At 44.7% G+C, this 14892-nt stretch overlaps 3 protein-coding genes across 3 annotated transcripts; all 3 read right to left on the minus strand.

Annotated features, from left to right (window-relative positions):
• Positions 1 to 8578, minus strand: LOC124184776. Its single transcript, XM_046574855.1, has 5 exons — positions 8498 to 8578; positions 7467 to 7613; positions 7065 to 7393; positions 2852 to 2962; positions 1 to 1871 (listed from the first exon to the last, which is right to left on the minus strand). Exons 2-5 carry the CDS (start codon positions 7605 to 7607, stop codon positions 1616 to 1618), a joined length of 837 nt encoding a protein of 278 aa, XP_046430811.1. The 5' UTR covers positions 7608 to 7613; positions 8498 to 8578; the 3' UTR covers positions 1 to 1615.
• A 577-nt stretch (positions 8579 to 9155) lies between these two features.
• On the minus strand, positions 9156 to 11410 carry LOC124184510. Its single transcript, XM_046574286.1, has 4 exons — positions 11140 to 11410; positions 10562 to 10788; positions 9479 to 9589; positions 9156 to 9363 (listed from the first exon to the last, which is right to left on the minus strand). The coding sequence occupies exons 1-4, from the start codon at positions 11338 to 11340 to the stop codon at positions 9225 to 9227; spliced, it is 678 nt and encodes a 225-aa protein (XP_046430242.1). The 5' UTR covers positions 11341 to 11410; the 3' UTR covers positions 9156 to 9224.
• A 1311-nt stretch (positions 11411 to 12721) lies between these two features.
• LOC124184494 lies at positions 12722 to 14297 on the minus strand. The gene is made up of 4 exons (XM_046574254.1): positions 14029 to 14297; positions 13771 to 13955; positions 13188 to 13304; positions 12722 to 13083 (listed from the first exon to the last, which is right to left on the minus strand). The coding sequence occupies exons 1-4, from the start codon at positions 14212 to 14214 to the stop codon at positions 12972 to 12974; spliced, it is 600 nt and encodes a 199-aa protein (XP_046430210.1). The 5' UTR covers positions 14215 to 14297; the 3' UTR covers positions 12722 to 12971.
• Between the last annotated feature and the right edge of the window lie 595 nt (positions 14298 to 14892).

A 14892-nucleotide genomic window follows, 5' to 3' on the forward strand; every position in this document is an offset into this window, starting at 1 on the left:
AATAGTAATTCCTGAACGTATTTTTGACACTCATATAATTCAGGCGCAGTGCTGCAACGGTATAATCTGTTGGTACGTGAACGTATGTTTGTATTAGTATACTTGGACCGAAGTGCGTCCGGGCAAATGGCACTTAAATCCGTCTATTCCTCACATTATTCCGCTCCCGATAAAAGAAAAGAATAGAAAACAAATATGAGGGGGAAATTAAAAGGGAAAGAAACGATGGGGGAAGGAGATAAGAATATAAAACGAGGTAAAATATCGATAAAGAAAAAAGAAATAAAAAGAATGCTATGTATAAAGTATCAATCTAATCGAAACCAGTACTCTAAACATTGTATATGGATAAACTATGACTTTATTTGTAAGCTAGCGTCTACATGATTCTAACACACTTATCCACGTATGTAAAACGATTAAATAAACGTGCGGTTAAAATTCTTGTTTAAAAAATAACCATCAGTATATATATTATTGTATACATATATATTTATAAATGTGTATATATATATATATATACACAATACATGTCAACAATTATAATATTCCTCGGACGATTATTATAAGACCTAAGTGCAGCGTTTTTCAATCAACGAAAATATCGTTTACCGATATCGAAAGACCTTCGTCAACTTTGTCTCTTGGAACGTACAGCGTCGAATGTTTATTGGCGACAGGGAAGAAATGAAAAATGAAAACGCAACGTTTTAGAGATCGAAAATAGCGCGGCTTACGGTCCGATGAACCGCTGCTTGCAGTTCTCGTTAGGTACATAATAATATAGAGGAACATCGCGAGAGGCAAAGTTCCAAACTAAAGCAATATTTGAAATTAGAATTGCTCTGCATTTATGTGTTATGTATTATATCGTTCCGCCACCCTGTCCACTCCCCCATTCTCCCGCTGCAGTACCGCGTGTGATTAATTATATTCAACTAGTTTGCCAACACCGAAATCATACACGTATATACATATGTATTATGTATACACGTAAGGCTGCAGCACGTTTATACGGAATATGGATGCCAATTAATTCCACGCTTACACACCCTGACGCAAAGTCTGCACAGTGGGATTAAAATATTTTCCCAAGCCTGATGTTATTCCAGTGGAAGTTGTTAATTTGATAATAAAATTCAACTCAAGGGACAAATCCAGGAACTCCAACCCTGATGATTATTATATCTTGCGGTAATTCGTTACGCGCTGATTAGTTAACGGCATTATCATACATTACGATTATTTCGATTGAAGTAATTACTGATTGCAAGATATATAAAAAAAAAAAAAAATTTCTGCCTTACCTTTCTACACTGTTAGTTATATCATACCAAGTCTAATTTTTTCAATTACCCAAAGTGGCCAGATGGACTATATTCAGACGGTTGTTATACGGTAAGTTACACCGCAGGCTGCGATATTCTTTCATTACATAGATGAAATCCATAACTCCAACTCATCGCTAATTGCAGCAGCGTTAATTAGGAGCACATGTCTCAAAAAGTCCTCGCGTCATTTACATTATATATGTATGTACAATTATTTATATGAAATAGAAAATTTATAGTGTCATTATATCGCAAAGTCGATGCAATCTTGGCTTCACTCGATCTCACTTCATGATGTACCTTCCGCCCGGCGGTTCCGTTCTGGAATTCGCGAGATTTCCGAGATTTCCGGTGTCGCTAGAAATCTGGTCGTAACTGGCCTCGGGGCTGTTGTAATTTCCTAGGGCCATATCAATCAAAGAGAAGCTGCAGGCGGGAAACATCCTCGTACAGTCGCGACCCTGGTGACCGGCGCGATGCGCCGCGTCGTAGGTGTGATGCTCCGGGGGTTCAAACGAGAAGACCCTCTTCAGTGGCAATCTGGAAAAGGAAGTTTGATTAATGGGAGGACAATTTTCCGTCGATCGAGTGAATTCTCGACCGATGAATCGGCGAATAATCGATCCGGATCGGCGCGGTTCTCGACGCTTCTGATGAGCGTGACACAAAAGTCTGCGCGAGGGTAAAAAAACGGGAAAAATGAAGAAGAAAAAGTCGATTGGACGACTCTCTGACGAATTGTTCGACACTGTACGTCGCGCGGACAAATCGGGGATGAATCGCGCTGAAATATCGGCAATTGCCTTTCCGGCGTGATCCTCGGTGCTCCGAACTTCTAATATCCAGCAATATCTCAGTTTCATCCGTCCATCAGTCTGCCCGCCGGATAGATCCTACCAATCGAAAACGGCACATGGAAACCGGCGGCGTATAAAGCCGAGTCGACCGGGATTTGGAGCATTTTCAGGTGTAAGGTGATTCGGAGAGTCAAGCTGGCTAGTTTTCAATTTACTTTTTATGGTGCAGCCTGACGCGCCCTTCGATTTAAAATTAACTTGGGACCGAGTTAATTAACTTTCGCAAACGAGCAGTGCGTCTATCTCTGTGTGTTCGGGTGTTCAAAGGAACGTTTTCTTTTTTTTTTATCAAACGCGTATCAAAATTACAGTGGAGCATCTCAAACAGACTGTCTCAACCGAGTACGAGGTCTTAACACTGATATTTAGAGATAGGTACCTATTTTATTTTTTCTATTTTCCATTTTATTAACACTTTAAAAAAATCGAAAAATTTGTTGTTTCTTTTCACTTCTAAACGGCTCGACTATAAACTACGTAAATACTGATTCTTGTAGGAAATTTCACGCTCCATAACAAACTACTGAGATAGAATTTTCCTAACTCTAACCAATTAAGAGATATTCGCTCACGAACATTGAGTCATCTCGAATATCTCTTAATATACAAATGATTTTCATTGCTAATTTTCATCTATCAACCAAAGTAGAACATCCAACTTACGAAAAAGTGATTCTCATCATTTCCTCGATCAAGGTGTTCCCTTTGGGCATCAATCGCTGCGACGCCTCGCACAGCGCTCTTAGCACGCAAGTTCTTCCATCGAATCCCATTCTGTAATCAGACGAGCTCAATGTTATTTAGCTGTAAAAAAACTGGGTTGAAAACAATGTTAGGCGATAATAATTTTTGTCGATTCGTATCCGTTTAGTGAAATAACGAGCAGTGAAAAATAACAGAGAGAGATCTGACAGTGAGCGCAGTGTTCCACTTTTTTCTTTTTTTATCTAGTCTAATACTCTGATAGATGCTGTGGCTTCAGCTAAAGCCTTTGGGAATTTGATTCACCACAGAGTTGATACCGTAATAACCGGTTTGCCGAGCGAGTAAACAAGGTCGTGATAGTAAGACGCGACATGTCGAGCTTAGGGAATTATAAACGGTAGAATCTCGGAAGTACTAATTCGAGCAGTTTCTTGAACGACGCGGTTACATATGGAGGTATAATCACGGTCCGCATGATTTCCCATAAACCTTAAACGAGCCGACCTTTGCGGTTGAAATTTGAGTTTAGAATCAGCAATTTCCCAGAGCGTGTGTACCATTAATTCTAATCACTCGACTTCTCTCGGGTGTCGCAGGAGATGTGAGAACTTCGGAAGGGGATCACTGCCGGCTGTGAACGGCCCCGAAATCGCGACACACGTATCAAACAATCAGAGATATTTCCTGGAAGTGTATCGCGATCGGTTCGCTGATTCCAGTCTGTTGGACGATAAATTTGAAACGTAACAGTCCAAGATCTCGTCGGAGGAAAAGTTGCGATATTTTTACGTCTTCGGGCGCAATCAGGAATTCATCAAGCTTGTTTACTTCGCGATCAGACCGTGATGAGCCGGTCGATTTTACGTCGAGTGTCGCGTAAAATTGTAGGAGAAAAAAAACCGTCTTCGCAGGAGTTTTCGAGTACACTTGGAACTTAACGATGTTTCCAAATTTAAACTGACAAAGCCTTCCTTGCGGTATAATTTCGAGTCACTGCAGACCTATTTGCCGGCTACGATTGGTGGAAAATAATTATCGCGATGAGGAATTTGCTACCCATGCAAATACGATTTCAAAGTGTGTTAAATGGGATTTTAACGATCGCAAAGACTTCAGACTGACTGACGACTGTTTGTATAGTCGAGCCAACGGAGAGAACATACTGCAGGGCTGCTTGGGTCAGACTCGTCAACTTGCAGTATTCGGGAGGTAAGTTGAATTCGTCGAATACATCTAGTCGAGAGAGCCGAGCTTTTACTTAACGAACTGTTGAATAGAATCGAACGAATGTCTTTTCGCTTGACCACGCATTTCGAAAGTGTTCTTTTGGGATCTAGTGAGATCCTGCCGACTCGAGAAAGAACCCGCATCCGCTTACTTCGTCAAAGAAAAATACCAACCCCTTGAAGAAAATCAGTTCTCTTCAACATGTAGACATTTTTACGTGTAAAAATTTTTGGAAAGATCAAGTTTTTCCCAGATTGTAGCACGACGAATAAACGGTTCAATGAATTTCTGGTCTCGAGCAAAGCCTCCTACGGATTGCCAAAACGCGGAGGTGAAAGTCTTTCCGTGAAAAAATTCACCCAACGCACACTCACCTCGCATCGTATTTTGCGAATGGCTTAACAGCATCGCGCGGATGTTTACCACGCGTATACGTATATCGAACCGATCCTTCACTATCTCCGAAATTCAAAGGGCTCCGGCTCAGCAGCTCAAACTCCCCCGTGGTATACGCATCGATACTTACACCGAAGAGACGGTGATCCTCCAGAGGATTCACCCTCGTAGTATTCGGGATCCCTCAGCTTACTCGAATAATACGAGCAAGCAGAACTATTGCATACAATAATCGTGCCAAGATTGGCCCAAACACCGAATGCAGCCTCCAATCAACTCCGAGCACAACCTAATTTCCCCTTAAGCATTTGTATCGGAGCCTTCGAAGGATCCGGGCGCAGATACCTTCGGATCCTCGAACTCCGACTGAAATCCTCACTCGGCCAGAAGCTCCGCCAGTCGGGATACTCGCGTAAGCGTCGTCGTTTAGAATTCAGACACCGTTGCATCCAGCGGTGGTGCAAGAGCGCCTTGGGATTGTTCGGGCGGTCGGTGCGGTCGAGGGCGTCGGGACGCCGCTGGGGTGGCTTTTGGGGGTTGAGGGTCGGGGGTCGGGGTTTCCCGGGGCACGGCGCCGCAAGAGACTGTTTCTGAACATGGCTGGCAGGCCATTTATTCCCACTTCCACCAGAGCTTGCAGCGACTAGGGGAAATAGTTTCCTCTATTCTGGGCTGTGGCCAGATTTATTTGCTCAGGCGGGGGTCGGGGGTTGATTATTTTCGCCCGGACCTTGTTCCCCGAAATAAGGTCGTTTCTAGGGTCGACGTTCAAGGGTCGTCTTACAGCCCCGCTTTTCAGGCTTCAGACTTTTTCCACGAAACGAACGACGAAACGATCCACGCCCTGAAAACGCCTTTCATACCTCGGGTCTCACCGGCTACACCGAATCTTTGATTTCCCTTTCGAGCCATTAATTACCTTACACACGATTGGTAGGTATGCACGAGCTTTTTCCCGAGGGCCACGCTCTCACCAGTCGGCTAGCCGCGAGTCCTCGAAGCCCCGGATTGATCGGATCGACCGCGTGCAATGGTTCCTTTATTTTTTAGTGAAAATTTACTTCCACCCGTCAGCCCCGCGCTCTCCCCTTTCCGTATACCTCTGTCAGCTTACCCGGGAACCCATGAATATTTACAGAATGATCAAATTACTTTCTCGATAATATATGTATACCGAACGCGGATCCGCTGCTGCGAATATATCTGTACCTACACCGGAATATCTACACCGACTAGACAAACCGAGTAATGGAATTAAAATTCGATTATTCCTAACGGATTTAAAAATTCAATACAACGATGTAGTCTATAATTCAAAACTTCATTTATTCCGTCGTTGAACGTGTACCCGATTCATAATAGACCGAATTAGGAGGACGAAAACCTCGCTATCCGCGGTAAGTGTATTTGAAGTGTAAAATATTCAGCCCTAGCTCAGCTCGGGGGAAAATAAGATTTTCTTCCTTATATTCGCGCGTGTAACCTTATACGAAGATTGGATAATATTTCAGGGCGAAAATACGATCAGCGTATCCCAGAGGACGGATGATGATTAAAAAGTTATCAAGGATGTCCTGACTATGTATAAGCGATAACTTCATCAACGCGATTATGGTGATTTCGGGACAGAGCCTAGCAGGTTGAGGCTGCGCCGCTTGAAGCAACGAGGCAATTAAAAAGACGAAGCCGAGGCGCGACGGTTCAAATTCAAATTCAACCGTCTTTGACAGAGCCGTACCTGAAATTCAATCGAACAGCAAAGGGCCAGGCTTCGGCAATTTCGCGTCACGAGTGAAAAGCTACCCGCGGGTTACTGATTAATATGCATATCCCGGAAACTATCGTTCACTGTCATCCCACCTTCTCGGAATATAAAGCACCTTCCAATTACTCAGATGCAGGTATACGTGTAGAGATCTTTTCTCCATCATAGATTCACCGTCTCCGCCTTAGAACTGGTTCTTCGACTTTTTCATTACAGGTATCTATCAAAAATCAATCAATCCCAGCGGAATTGTTTTCGATGAGGTTATAATTCCCGCCAATCTATCGACTAATCGATAAAGCGGTGGGATTCCGCACGTTGGACGAAAAATTCTCGACAAGTTAAACCAATAATAACGACAATGGCGATGAAAGATAAAACATGACGTTGCTGTCGCATTTTGAAATTGATTTGTAGATCAATCCAGGAATGGATGTCACGTCAAGTTCACAACGAACGTTCGAATTAATTCAACGAATTAAAGACTCCGGTCACAGCAAAAGAGTGATAAATTCCATAGTGGCGAGTTATTTTCGAAAGCTTCTAAGACGCTGGATGCCGCATATTTCACCTGTCAAACTTTTACCGTCATGTTTACCATCGCTTACGGTGGCCGAAGCGTTGAGGAAACGAATTTAAAAAAAAATAAAGTTACCCGGCTAGTGTATAAATTAAAAAGTAATTAGAGAGGGTATGGTTATTTTTACACGTTATTATTTATTAACGTCAGATTTCTGTGTTCTATCGATAATTAGTGGATTAGCTGAGGTTTTCGGTACTCACGCGTTCATTATCACCTCCAACTTGTTGTAGAGATCCCTCCTGTGTCTTCTGTGCACGTAATACTTGTCCGATTTGAAGTACCTCTTCGGACTCGATACGTAGTATTTCCTGTCATCGTTCCAGCTCGCGTACTTCAGGTCGTTCGTATACCCGTTCTTCGGATCCTTGTAGGCGAACTTCCCGGGGACTAACTTGTCCTTTCTGAAGTTGAGAAAGGGCTCGAGGGCGGGCTTGCTTTCGTTCGGCAGATCGTAGGAGACACCCCAATTGAGGCCTTCGGTGAAAATATTGTCGGAGGTGATGGTGTGCACGGTCATGCAGAGAGCGATCTGAGTTTCAACCGTTGATGATTAGCGCTTGTTCAATTCGCGTCGACGCTTATTTCCGAACGATTTTACTCACGGAAAAACTTGAACCCTCCGGAAAAACCACGTAGCGCTTTCTCCTGGAGAGGAGCTTTTCTCCGGAACCGCCGTCCGCCGATGAGATAAAAATGACGCCGAGGAGGCCGAGGAGAAGAAACATCATTCCATTTCCGGTCATGTTTGCCTGTAAAAAAGGATCCCGATATAGTTGCCAGCGGACGGATGAGGTCGTATAATTCTCGGTCGAATCGTGTTTTATGGACCGAGTTATCTTGGGAGTTCTTCTAAATATACAAAGACAAAGGGGCGCGGGGGTTTGTTCGCCGTTTCGCGAACTCCGTAGGGGAGAAACGCGGGCGGAATCGATACTTGGAAATCTTTGTAACTCTCGGCATTAGTCTCCAGCGCTGAAGCGATGTAGGATGTAACGTACCGAGAACACAGTTTCACCCTTCGAGAAAAATAGGGAGTTGGAAATCTCTCGTACCTACAAGGCTAATAAAAGCATTCTGTGCCCGCGAAATTTAAGCTCGTGCGTTGTATGCGGGATTCGCACGTCGAACAAGGTAGAACCTGCAGGGAACAAATTGCAGATTCTCGACGCCTATCAATCGCGAATTTACCACTTCGAGCTTAGCAGACCCAAACCGCCAACCCCTGGCCGCGACTTCTCGCTCTGTTCAAAATTGCCCCACATTCCTCCCTGCCATTTTGACTCCGTCGATCAGCCTTTTCCCTTGAATCAAAGTCAACGCGCGTCGCGTCTGACGAACGGGAGATTTTATTGCCATGATCGAGTCGGAGTTTTCGAACGTGGAATTTCCACCGTTACGCCGAGGCGTCTATCGTTTCTCAACTAAACGGAAACTCGAAGAAATACATTCTTACCACTCGGCAACGTTTCGCGAACAGAGAACACTTTGATCTCGAGAAGTGAGGTACAATTAAGAAAAAAAAAAATAAAAAATACGGATGTTTCCAAGACGCGAGGCAGGAAATCCCGTGCATATGAAGCGGAATTATACGGTCAGTTTTAACGATTCAAGTTCGTGTCGAAGGGTTACTCACCGAGCCTGCGGACACTGCGAGACGCCGCTGGTGCAACACTTTGCTCGTCTGTGACCCGTACGCTGGAGTTAAGATGTAACCAGAAACTGACCCCCGTATTAGCGTGGCGTTGGTAACCGAGTGGTCCTGTTTTCATAAGAAGTTAACGGGACATTTTTTAGAGAACTTGCGAGACGTTAATTAACGATACTGTTACTGTCTGACGTAAAGTTACGGTCAAGATCAACGTCGTTTATTTCTGGACACGTAACACAGGGTTGCGCATCGACGAATTCCGTGCGCAATGTGACATGTGGCATGATTTAGGTACTCGTCATTCGCGACAATGAGAAAAATTTTAGTCGTAAATTTTTCACCGTACCTAAAGTCGTTGAGCTTGGATCGTTGCGGATTTAACGAGAGCAGGTTTCTTGTAGGTAACCTGCTGTTAAATCGGAAAGTGTGATTTTGCAAACAGATTTTACACATCGTATAACCAAACTAACTTGATCTACGTAAAATCTCTCGTTACCTTGAATTTATGGAGAATCGTATATTCTGATTCAGTAGCAAAAGTGTCGTTACTACGGTGACGGAATTTCTCATATCCATAGTAGAGGCTTGGACCATTTAAGGAGTTGTGTGATGATAAAAATGGAAAGACTGTTTGAAGTTCTCGATTCATTTTCTTTATTCATTGTTGCATAAATGATGTGAAAAACCGTAAGTTTATATTTAAAAAATCAGGCTAAGTGTGCAAATTTTGATCAAACGATAATAGGAGTTCCAGTATAGAGAACGGACATTGATATCTCAGGTCGCAATCCTTCTTCGATTTATACGCCAAATCGTATTCGTCCATCTCGTTTTCCGACCTCGCAACATTGCTGTAACAAAACGCACAAGGCGAATATTATTCCATCGCCATGCCAGTAAAGGCGCAAGAAACAAGACAAATAAAAAATCTGACAGAACGAAAAAACAAAAACGCTTTCGACTCACCTCAAAAATATTCTGAGCATATCCTCCAAAAATGAAACCCCTGGAGGTGAAAGAACGCTTTGTGCCTCGCAAATCGTCCTCAGTATACACTCCTTGCCTGGCAAACCTTGGCTGCAACGGGATAGGAATTTTTCAACGTTTTCACTAACGTACCGAATAATTAAACGTCACTCACGTTGTAGCCAATAGTACATGTCGCCAACATCGAAACACTGTCCCCCCATCCTCACATTCTTTCCAACAGTTTTCCGCGCCCGCGTTTTAGATCGAAATCAAAACTACCTGACACGAAATAAAAAATTACAATTCTTATTATATCGCGTGTCTAATGGTATAAGGTCGTGTGCATCAATTTTGTTTTTTTCTTCCAAACGCCTTGAAAACTTTTGATCGACGTACTCCATTAATGAACATGATTATTCTTCATTTAGTTCGTCATGAAACCGACAGTGCTTAGGACCTTTCATCGATGATTGATCCATTCCACAATTTTAACGATTTCGAACGTTCCCTCATCTTTTTCTTGTAAATATAAAGGGGGAAAAAAATCCGCCTTTTTACCTTTACGTGTGGTAATTGATCGTACGATGGTGCATACGTCCTTGTACCATTAGACACGCGACATTGATCGCGGCAAAATTATCTCGATGAATGGTGGACGCTAGCATGCATCGGCATTTGAATAGCGAATCGGGCCACTGCGGTTTTCACGGCAAACGCATTCGGGTATATAAATGAATTTTAAACGGTCCATTAAACATTATGATTGCTGTACTACGAGTACCTCGAGTACAGCGACAAAATAGCGAGACTTATCGTTAACGTTACTGAAAAAAGCTAGGGTGATTCGTTTCCCATTGCGTTGCGGAAACTCTCTGATAAAGTCAGACTCTTGCCTGAGTGACCGGCTGTTCAATTATTAAAATTTTTCGGGTTATGAAACAAGACGGGTTCGTTCGTTAATCTAGAAGACATCGGTGCGATAGGATAAGGGAAGAATACAAGGTTAACTACCGACTTGATATAGTTCCAGAAACAGATATGTTGGGTTGGTTTTTAAACTCCGAGTGCATTAACGCTCACCTGTCGAGAGCTGCTTCGTAGGTGGAATACAAATCCCTTTTCTGGCGACGATGCACTCGCCAATGCGAAGAAGGCCTGTAGAACCTCTTCTTGGCGGAAATCCGATTCTCAGCTCCCGAGAAACGTTTGTTGTTGCTCGGAATCGGCCAAATTACGTCGAACTCGATGATCACGTTAGTCGGTGGGCTCTGCGTGAACTGGAGCGCTTTAACGATGGACAAGGTTGACTGGAAACAGATCGGTTTCAATGGAAATAAAAACATGTAAGAGGGGCATTAAAACTGTCGTTGATATTTCAACAAAACGACAAACGGTCTCTGAATAATTGAACCGTAGTTGACAGAATTTCTCTTATAAACAATTTCCCCTACGTTAAATTCAGGCAATTAAGATCGATCAAATCACGTCACTCAGGTCGCGACAATCTGGGAAAGCTCTGATTTCCTTTTCTGATTATTCATCATTGTCCGTTGCCGCAGGAAGCCTGAATGACTCGATCGATTCGATGGCATTCAAACTCAACCCCGAGCACACAAGACTGCCGGATGTCACGAGGCTCGGAATCAGTCTTAACTCACCACGAAAGCACTACCCTCCGGAAAAGCAAGGAATCTTCTCTTCCTGGACAGAAGAACCTTATCCCCCTTTTCGTACTCCCGAAGGTCGCGACCAGGGCTCGTCATGTTTGTCGCCTGCGTGTTTCCGTCGCTTCCTTCTCCGCGACACAACATCCAAGCGATCGATGCGTGAATCAATAAGAAAAAGAGGAAAGCCTTCATCGCGAGAGAAGAGAGAGCTTGTCAACCTCGACGCAACGTCTCCTCCTCACACACCCGCCTGGAACGCAAACCGGCGACTTTGCTTCCCTCGAAAATACCCCGCCAATCTCCTTCCTCCTTATACCCGGACTATTTACCGATCGTGATGTTTGTAGACCCAGTTAACGTGTCGTTCGGACTTTCCCACCGTTTCTTACCTCGTCTCGTAGGGTTGCGGGCTTGGCCGTATCAGGACGATGCTCGTTATTTTCGAGGAAATCGATTATCCGGCGATTTAGCCTCCCCGAGTCAAGAGGGTGAGTGAGGAAACAAAAAAATTACGGAACTCGCCTCGTGCGATAAAAAAATATCGCATCGCACCGAATCTTATTTTCAGTCTAAATCCAAAATTGTCGAGCGGAATTCCTCACGACTTCGCCGTCGTTCTTGAAAACCTTCTTCGAAATTACGTTTAAATTTGATTTCCAAGATTACGTCTCTCAGAAACTCACCGAGCTTGCAGCGCTACCGGGAGCTTTCACGGTGAGACAAAAGAACGACATAAACTTACCGCGATTAGCCCGGTCTTGATTGTACTAATTTCCTGAATTTTCACCTGCAGCGTCTGGCGCGATCGGATCGTTTGAATTTTGATAATACCAAAAATGTGCGCATAAATTTTTTCAACCCGTTTCACGCGGCTCCTGCATAAGTCGCGCAATTCATTAGAATTAATTCGCGGTGTAACAGCCACTAATTTCCTCTCTTTCCTTCCCTTATTGCACCTCATTAAACCCTTCCCTTCCCTCCGCGAGTCGGCAAGCCCTCGGCATTACCCGAACCAGCACTTGTTTCAGATCGAGTGGCTTGTAACGTCCGCGTAGGCACCGGATAAAAAGCCCACCTTGGCAGTGAAAAATTAAACAGAGCGCGTCGTTTCGCGCTATGAAAATAACGTATAGCTCCCGAAAACCAGCCGCCACGAGGACGTTAATTTTCTCAGCGTGGCGTACTAACAACACACCGATTTACAACAGAGCTCCGTTGCAAATTAAGAAGATTTCTCACCACGTCGACGTACCGTGTCCCAGCTCTAAGGTACCTGCCACACTAGTCCTCAACCCTCGGGAGACGCACGGCTCGGCTGCAAGGGTAGCTAATTATGGTTAATTATGATTAATACAGCCCTGCCCGCCTCACACGTGGCGGACTTTGCTCGAATAAGAACATCAGTACCGGGAGACAGGATCTAGTCACACTTGACGTCACGCGCAACAGCTAGCATAGTTTCGCAAGAGTCAAGTGATCCAGTTGAATTCGATCAATTTCACAAATACGAAGATGATAGGTGCAGCTGGACAGAGTGACGCCATTATGCTCCGAAAGAACTTTATTTCCAAGGCCCACTTCGGATCACCAATGACCAGAAATTTTTCACATGTTTTATTTCTTTCTCCTGAAACAGCGTTAATTGAGCACAGTGGGAATCCGTCGTTGGCATTGCTACATTTGTCGCGAAGTACTCGATCCTCGAGCTTCGAGGCAAGTTTTTCTTGTAAGAAAACACGTTCAATTTGTCGGTAAATTCGAGGGGCGATCCGTCGGGGCGTTGCGGCATGTGAGGAGGAGCCGGGCAGGTAGAAAATCTCTTCTCATATGTTCTCGAGACAAGTGGGATACAGCTGGTCGCAGTCCTCGTCTGATTGTAAGTGGGCTCTTTCGTACCGAGTCATGGGATCCTCGTGGAACGATCCTCCCGGTAATCTAGAGGAATAAGTGGACTTTGGGTCGCGATCTGGGAGAACACGGTCAAAGAAAACGGCGCGGAGGGTCGAAAAGACAGGGAGCAAAAGAGCAGAGCGACTTACGTGAATATCGAGTGCATCATCTCCCTCATGAAGCTCCCTTTTCCAACGTCAGTCGCATTTCGTCGGCCAGCTCTGCAGAGCGCCTTAAGTACGCAGGCTCTGCCGTCCTTTCCTTGGCTGTAAAGAGACAGATTTTCAGAGCTTTCAAAAGCTCGCTGGAACTACAAGAAGGGGCGTTCCCTACGCTTCAAGAACACTTGCCGAGGTGTCGCAAGAGCACCGGCTGTGTTTGGAGCCACCCGTCTTACGGCGCGGTGCGGCTCGACCGATATTATAAATACAAAACTACGGCCAGCCACCGCCGAGCTCTTTTTTTCTCGGCCAATATTCTCGGCGGAAGAGAACTCGAGAGAGAGAGACTTGAAGTGCCCATCGGAAGCGGGTATTCGCTCGTCTCGTAAGTGTGCCTTGACTTCCAAGGTTTCCGAGCATTTGTTTTCGATCCGCGTGTCTGCCATGAGAAGGGACGTGCGAGTGAACTGATGGGGGATGAAACTTACGGTCAAGGAAAAGTATGGCGGGGCTTTCGACTTCTGTTTATCATTCGAAATCGCGAATTGAATAGTAATGTTATCGCACTCACGCCTTGAGCAGCATCTCTATCTTGGGATAGAGTTCTCGTCGACTCCTGCGGTGATAGACCTCGGCTGGCTTTCGATGGACCCCAGAGTTCCTGTGAGGCAATTGCCAAGCCAGACCGGCAGTCACGCCCATGGTGAATATTCCTTGAGGCTTTGCGTAGGTACCGATAGTCATGCAGTAGATTAGCTGTGAGACAAAAACGGCGGATTATAGAAAATTGGCTCACGGATGCTCGCGGTGAGTTCGGCAATCGACGTACCTGAACGTTGCTGCCTTCTGGAAAAATGAGGTATCGAAACGGTTCGCCGAGTTTGTCCACCTCTCGTTTTGGACGCGGTTGATCGGTACCGTTGACGAAGGATACGCTGGTGTAAGCCGCGACGGAAAGTTCGGCGAATACTACGAGCAGTATTAGTGAAGAGCCGGGACATTTAACGCGCGGCATTTTTCTTTCTTTTATCAATATGTTTATTTTTATTTAACGAACTCGCGACACCTTCGAATCAGCACAACACCGCACTTGTTTTGGGCAGCTTCGTTTGCCCGAGAGAGCGAGGTTACTAGAGGATAGACAGACGGCTGGACGCGGTAAGTGAGACAGTTACAACGGTACCGCAACCTCGGCCATGTTGGCGTTACCCTGTTAATCAACTCTCACAATAAACCAAACTGGCGAATCGATTCTCGTGAAAATTAGGCTCGTGTTTGAGGTGAATCGGAAAACAGCGCTACAGCACGGGGGAATTTCACTCGGTGAAACCCTGAATTCGAACGCGGAACCATCAACAATGAAGTAATTTGATAAATCGGCGAGATTTGTTGACTTAAAAACTCACACCCACCCCGCATCGAACAATTGAAATGAAACCAAACGTTTCCTCACGCTGAATATACATATAACCACCACTCGGGAAAGCTACTCCGAAAACAACGCGTTGTGTTTGAATTAATTCTGTGGTTTGAGGCTTCTTGATACAACAATTGGATTGGACAATGGCCGGTTTGTCAATTCTTTTTATTCAATAATTTTAATTGAACTTCTGCCTATTGGTTCAACAAATTTCAACCACGACCAACCGCAGTGCCAAATTTTTTCCGCAAGCTTCAGCATCGACTGACAACC

Source organism: Neodiprion fabricii, chromosome 6 (assembly GCF_021155785.1).
Source record: "Neodiprion fabricii isolate iyNeoFabr1 chromosome 6, iyNeoFabr1.1, whole genome shotgun sequence".
Classification (NCBI taxonomy): domain Eukaryota; kingdom Metazoa; phylum Arthropoda; class Insecta; order Hymenoptera; family Diprionidae; genus Neodiprion; species Neodiprion fabricii.

What these genes read in the sequence shown, in the direction of transcription:
- LOC124184510 (XM_046574286.1), bottom strand. Translation starts at nt 11,340, where the DNA reads ATGAAGGCTTTCCTCTTTTTCTTATTGATTCACGCATCGATCGCTTGG. An exon ending in CGGAGGGTAGTGCTTTCGTG is followed by an intron (nt 10,789 to 11,139) that starts GTGAGTTAAGAC and finishes ATCTGTTTCCAG; the next exon opens with TCAACCTTGTCCATCGTTAA. An exon ending in TACGAAGCAGCTCTCGACAG is followed by an intron (nt 9,590 to 10,561) that starts GTGAGCGTTAAT and finishes ATCCCGTTGCAG; the next exon opens with CCAAGGTTTGCCAGGCAAGG.
- LOC124184776 (XM_046574855.1), bottom strand. Translation starts at nt 7,607, where the DNA reads ATGACCGGAAATGGAATGATGTTTCTTCTCCTCGGCCTCCTCGGCGTC. An exon ending in CGGAGGGTTCAAGTTTTTCC is followed by an intron (nt 7,394 to 7,466) that starts GTGAGTAAAATC and finishes GTTGAAACTCAG; the next exon opens with ATCGCTCTCTGCATGACCGT. An exon ending in TTGGAGGTGATAATGAACGC is followed by an intron (nt 2,963 to 7,064) that starts GTGAGTACCGAA and finishes GTCTGATTACAG; the next exon opens with AATGGGATTCGATGGAAGAA.
- LOC124184494 (XM_046574254.1), bottom strand. Translation starts at nt 14,214, where the DNA reads ATGCCGCGCGTTAAATGTCCCGGCTCTTCACTAATACTGCTCGTAGTA. An exon ending in CAGAAGGCAGCAACGTTCAG is followed by an intron (nt 13,956 to 14,028) that starts GTACGTCGATTG and finishes TTTGTCTCACAG; the next exon opens with CTAATCTACTGCATGACTAT. An exon ending in ATAGAGATGCTGCTCAAGGC is followed by an intron (nt 13,305 to 13,770) that starts GTGAGTGCGATA and finishes GTCTCTTTACAG; the next exon opens with CCAAGGAAAGGACGGCAGAG.